The sequence below is a fragment of the Podarcis liolepis genome (genome assembly GCF_965112155.1).
Source record: "Podarcis liolepis genome assembly, chromosome: 11".
Lineage (NCBI taxonomy): Eukaryota > Metazoa > Chordata > Lepidosauria > Squamata > Lacertidae > Podarcis > Podarcis liolepis.
Genome location: NC_139565.1, coordinates 7,577,028 through 7,583,027, shown reverse-complemented (window position 1 = coordinate 7,583,027; position 6,000 = coordinate 7,577,028). Strand labels below are relative to the sequence as shown.

At 42.1% G+C, this 6,000-nt stretch overlaps 1 protein-coding gene across 6 annotated transcripts in view; it reads right to left on the bottom strand.

Annotated features, from left to right (window-relative positions):
* Positions 1–432: 432 nt before the first annotated feature.
* Positions 433–6,000, bottom strand: part of SYK (spleen associated tyrosine kinase) — a 38,653-nt gene continuing 33,085 nt past the window's right edge. For 4 of the 6 annotated variants that reach the window (XM_083464904.1, XM_083464906.1, XM_083464905.1 and 1 more), the window contains 4 exons: positions 5,390–5,576; positions 4,267–4,407; positions 3,453–3,565; positions 433–2,316 (listed from right to left, as the gene is read on the bottom strand). In XM_083464904.1, the coding sequence (XP_083321030.1) occupies positions 2,244–2,316; positions 3,453–3,565; positions 4,267–4,407; positions 5,390–5,576 (514 nt within the window). In that variant the 3' untranslated portion in view covers positions 433–2,243. The remainder of the gene's footprint in view (positions 2,317–3,452; positions 3,566–4,266; positions 4,408–5,389; positions 5,577–6,000) is intronic. The other 2 variants (XR_014516932.1, XR_014516933.1) reach the window with 1 other exon arrangement.

Here is a 6,000-nt window from a genome sequence, read left to right as displayed (position 1 = left end):
TCCCACAGAACCACAATAGATAAAAATCAGGCATAGGCAAACTCGGCCCTTCAGATGTTTTGGGACTACAATTCCCACCATCCCTGACCACTGGTCCTGTTAGCTAGGGATGATGGGAGTTGTAGTCCCAAAACATCTGGAGGGCCGAGTTTGCCTGTTCCTGATATAGATGTCCCTGGGCAAATGAAAGTGACATTTCCTGATGACTGGACTTCCAGTTACCTTGCCCACACTCCCCAATCTACATCACTCACAGATTTCTATGAGCCACAGACAGGGCTTGTGTGACCCACAAAATTCATACAAGGAAGGGCTATCACCACAGTCCTAATACAACTCCCACCACCATCCGTGGAATTTCTCGTGATATAAACTAGCCCTGAACAAAGGCACTGAGAAACCAGACCAAGGAAAACAAACAGCCAGGAAAAATGGAATAAACAGATGTTTGTTTTTCAAAATCAAAATGTAGACCATATGAAATAATATAAGAGAAGCATTTTCTGTACATAAATAGGCAATGAAAATAGAAGTTCATTTAAAAAAAACTGTTTTAAAAAAGTCATTTTGCATTCATAGGACCTAGTGCTAAGATTTCTGAATCTGATTGTTTGGCATTAGTTTACATTCTACAGCATTGCTTGATTACAAAGAGAAAGTCCATTTTTTAAATGTCATGATCCTTTCTATTTGTTGCATTTGAGGTGCTGAAAAGACTGTTGTACCATTGCTCATAGGGGAGTTCCTGCAGTCCCATGATCATTTTGGTTGCTGGTCTTCAGGGACACAATTAAGGCAACAAAACCACTTCAGAAAGCTCAGTGGAAGGCTGTGGAATGGATCCAGGACTGTTTAGGAGCAGTGCTTATGCTCAAGACAGTAAATCTAGGGGCCCTTCAGGGTGGTAGGGGATGGAAATTCAGGGGTGCGCCTTCCGCCAGCCAGCAATAATGCAGGCTATGAGGGCTTATTTAAAATGCGACAAACTATGCATGGGGACCAATGAAAGGACTCCTGCATAGTGGGTGCTAAATCTGAAGGCTCTTGCTGCATTCCTTGGTTCAGTCACATCTAAGCTTCTCCATGCAAGCAAATCCTGAGATGTGCAGTGCTCACCTGGAGATTCTGAGGGGCAGCAGAAGTCTTTCAAAAGGTGATGCCCATCAACTCCTGTGTCTTCCCATGGAAGTACTTTTCAGCAGCCTACAAGATGGGACAGTCACACTGGATTGGTGGCTACAGCTTGCAGATACCAGTTAAGATTAGTTGCACTGTTGGTGGCTAGTTCGTGTATCTTATTTACAGTGGTACCTCAGGTTACATATGCTTCAGGTTACATACGCTTCAGGTTACAGACTTCGCTAACCCAGAAACAGTACCTCGGGTTAAGAACTTTGCTTCAGGATGAGAACAGAAATCGTGCAGTAGCGGCGCAGGAGGCCCCATTAGCTAAAGTGGTGCTTCAGGTTAAGAACAGTTTCAGGTTAAGAACAGACCTCCAGAACGAATTAAGTTTTTAACCTGAGGTACCACTGTATTTCGTTACTGTGAAAATTATAGTTCATTTTTAAAAATGTAAACTCAGAAGTCAATCAACAAGAATCACTGCTTAAGTATCACTCCTTAGGTATTGCAGCCTTAAGTTATATAGATCAAGAAAGAGGGTGTGATTAGGCTGCTGTTGTGGAACATAACCTACAGAATAATTAGATTTCTGTGTTCAATAGGACTTAACAGTGAGGAAGAAGTACTAGCAGAGGCCAAAGCAAGGCTCTTGTTTAGCACATGAACAACACACTTCTTCTGCATTTTGCATTGGCAAACACAGTTTTAAGGCTGAAATCGGCTACTTGAAGCAGGCTCAGGACTCAGTTCCGGTCCAAAATCAATCCCTGTGTTGACTATCCCAAGGAAAGGTTATGAAAGTGGCAGTATCAAATAAGGCACTGAATATCTCTTAATAGCATTACGGGTATTCTACTGAGAGCAGGAAAAGTGTGTGGGGACAGTCTGCTCGGTTCTCCAGCATTCTTACCAGTCCAACAGCATCAATAGGTTAAAAGCATAATTAATATCCAAAGAACAAACACAACCCCACTTGGAAAACAATTCCTGCAGAAATGCTCTGAAAAGCTGCAAAGGCATTTGTACAGCAGAACTCTTTTCACTGGAGAGCATCTTCTTTCTTCATATTTGCCTCCTGCATGGTGTCTCCATTTACAGCCATTCAGTACACAGTGCTCTTATTGTGCCATGTCATAGTAGAAATTGCGCAGACTGAACTCCACTGCAGAAAATCCTGGCCGATCATCGACACTGTAAAAGAAAGACATTTCGTTTTTGTTATAGGCACATACATCCTTTGCTCTCTCCTCATTTAAGTCCAGATGGGCAATTTCCAGCCATCATAAGTGGAGATGGGTTTTGACCACATGTGCAGGTAATGCCAGAAAATGTTGCTCCCCAGCAGTGTCAAGAAGGTCCTGAGAGACACTAGGTGGAAGTTTGTAAGGGCAATACAGACATTTAGCCCCTAGTTCCGATAGCAATAAACAGCAAGATGCTTTGTACCAGATGAAGCAAGGGAATAATGGCTATGAGAAGAAATGCAGGTAGTTGAAGTAAAACTGCAATTCCTAGCTGCAGTGTGAATACAGAGTCTATCCCCTCCACAAAGGGGGTGGGAGCTCTCAAGGAGAACTTGTGAGGCTGGGAAGAATAAGCTATTTCTTGACCCTTCCTTGAAGACCACAAGCAGAACTGGATCAGCAGCCAATAATGCTCCTTTGTCTTATACAATGTATCTCAGAGATCTAGATAGGCGTTTCGCAGAAAAGTACTTAAAGGGGCCCCTAGAACACCACCCCCTGGGATTAGTTTGTTCTGGGTTCCCATGTGACAGAGAACATTTGCTAAGTGATCATCATCTAAGTACTCTACTGCAATAATTTAGGGCACCCTCATCACTGAAGGCTCTTCTGTTTGTGAGATGTGCCGAGAACATCACTGTACTTTTGAGGGTTTGTTTTTTTAAAAAATACACCCCTATGTATATTTGTAATAAATTTTTTTCATGTTGCACAGCTCTTGTAGCCCAGTGTTCTGCTCAACAAGCTTTTGCCAGTCCGTTTCTGGAAAATGCTGTACCAGAAACAATCTGTTGCTATGTAGCTGTGCACAGTGGTTATAAGAAAGTTATCTCATCTAAAAGCTATATTGCAATTTGGCTTGCAGGGCATTACTTCTCATTTTCATCAAGAGGGCGTTAAGTAGGGTGACAATGATTGTTAATTCACATTTTATTCCTTTGGCTTGAAATGTTCCTTCAAGGGCAGTTTGCATCTTTTTATTTCATGGTTTAAAATGCAGAAAAAGTGAAGACAGAGTGGGGAGTGAAAAGCACAAGAAATCCAGTATTTTATCAGAAGAAACACAAATATGATGATGCTCACTCATATGTCCAGCATAATTTCATTAACTCATAGACCTCAGGTGGGCAGTTTTCTGGACATTCCATTCGCTCTCCTCTTTCAATCATCTGAGCAACCTCCCCACCTTTCATACCCTGCAACAGAATGAGAAAGGATTTACTTATTTTTGTCAAACTCAATTATTTAGGGACAAGTGACGCTCTGCAACAACATGGAGTGTAGAGTGTTCCTCTTCCTGGTTCCAGCATCTTTATTCTGCTCGTGCCCACACAACCAAGATCTGTTTCCTACCCGCCACAAGTCCATCAGCACTCTGTGCCCACTGAGCATCCTGAATCTGCTTTTTGGGTTTTGAGTTGGGTAGGCATATTTGTGCTGAATCCCAGCTATACTAAACTCTGCGCTCAAGTCTAGAGCAGCTTTCTCTGCTATCTCTGGGGACATTTAAAAATAGATTGTTAGTGGGAACCAGGAAGAGAGTGATCCAGACGAGATAGTTCTTTTTACATTCAGATATAGCTACATATATTTCTCTGTCCTCCTGTTCCAGCCACACCATTCACCCTTCCCCTCACTTATCCCTTTATTTCTCCTCTCAATCTATCACTAGTCCATGTCACTGAGTTATTATAGGGCTGTTTGGGGTATCCCGCCCCCGCTTCCCCCCACAATTTTTTAATACTTGAGCATGCATCAGCATGACTCTGAGTCTGATAGTGGTAACATCTTGCGTTCCAGTGGTATGGTTTTGGCTACATAAGCACAAGCACAGGAAGACCTGAATCGGTATTAAAATATGGATGTTTAATGAAGGAAAGCAACATATAAAATGTACCTTGTATGGCTTTTGCCCATAGGAAAAAGCCTCCCACATTAAAACACCAAAACTCCAAACATCGCTCTTGCTCGAAAATTTGAAGAAGTTCATGCATTCTGGAGCATACCACTTGACTGGCCATTTCCCATAATGTTCTGCCTACAGTTGTGCCACACATAAAAGAGAATATTAGACTAATAATAATAATAATAATAATAATAATAATAATAATAATTTATACCCCGCCCATCTGGCTGGATTTCCCCAGCCACTCTGGGCGGCTTCCAACAAAACACTAAAATACAATATAACACAGCATACAGCAACAAGAGGAAGGAATCATGATTTTGCAGAGTTTCTAAAGTCCACCCTCTTTTGACACCATCAGAGGGGGAAGGTTAGTCACTGGTGGATCTAGTTTTCCCAGTACTGCATCATGTTGTGAGCCGATGATGTCATCAGTGTGTGTGTGTAAGTGTACACTGGTGTGTGGGCAACCTGCTAGAATCTACTGAGCACATACAGTGGTGCCCCGCAAGACGAATGCCTCGCAAGACAAAAAACTCGCTAGACGAAAGCGTTTTGCGGTTTTTGAGCTGCTTCGCAAGACGAATTTCCCTATGGGCTTGATTCGCAAGACGAAAATGTCTTGCAAGTTTGTTTCCTTTTTCTTAACACTGTTAATACAGTTGCGACTTGACTTCGAGGAGCAACTCATAGAACGCGGTGTGGTAGCCTTTTTTGAGGTTTTTGGTGATTTTTGAAGCTTTTCCAAAACTTTTCTGACACCGTGCTTCGCAAGACGAAAAATTCGCTAGACGAAAAAACTTACGGAACGAATTAATTTCGTCTTGCGAGGCACCACTGTATAACATAGCTGTACCTGCAGCCCCCAGGCCCCTGCCTTGCTCAGCTCCCAGCAGTGATGGCTTGCATGTTGTAAATAAAAGTAGTTTCGAGAGTGTATGTAGCAAAGGAAAGATTCCTTGCAGAGGCACGCCTGCTGCCCTGATCATGTTTTGTGTTGAAGGACAGCTAACAAATTTTAAACTACCATGACGGTCCATGCACATCACAGGAAGCCACAGTGACATCATGAGAAGAAATCTCAGTCGAGACAAGTTACAGGGTGAAATAGTACCTTGTAATAATCATTAGAACCAAGGGCTTTGGAAAGTCCAAAGTCACTGATTTTGGCATAATGTTGTGTGACCAGCAGTACGTTTCTCGCAGCTAAATCTCTGTGCACAAAGTTGTTCTCTTCCAAATATTTCATCCCCATGGAAACTTGATGAACCAGCTCAATGATATTCTTTTCTGCGACATCTCTGAAAAACCAGAACTAGTTTACTACTTTAGCAATTTGTAGTAAATTTTCATTCCTAATTATTACATTCCACTTATTTTGCTGGTAATTAACTAGTTCCTGGATTTTGCTTGTGTGGAATCCAATGTTACACAAGTAGACCTGCTCTTCTTTTCCTGTCCCTTAAAGTCCGCCCCCCCCCCATGAGCTAAAAATCTGTTTCCAAGGGTTAGCAAACTATCCAGAAAATATTTTGACGGCATGTGTCCTTCTGCTTCCAGTCAGAATCAGACCCTTTGCTTTCATGTGAGGGAAATGTGGAGGGGAAACAAATATCTCATAACTAACTAAATACTTATGTTACCTAACTAACTAAATACTTATGCTAAATACATTATGTGCTTACACTTTTCAAGAATGAAGGGATCCCACCTCAAAGGGACCCA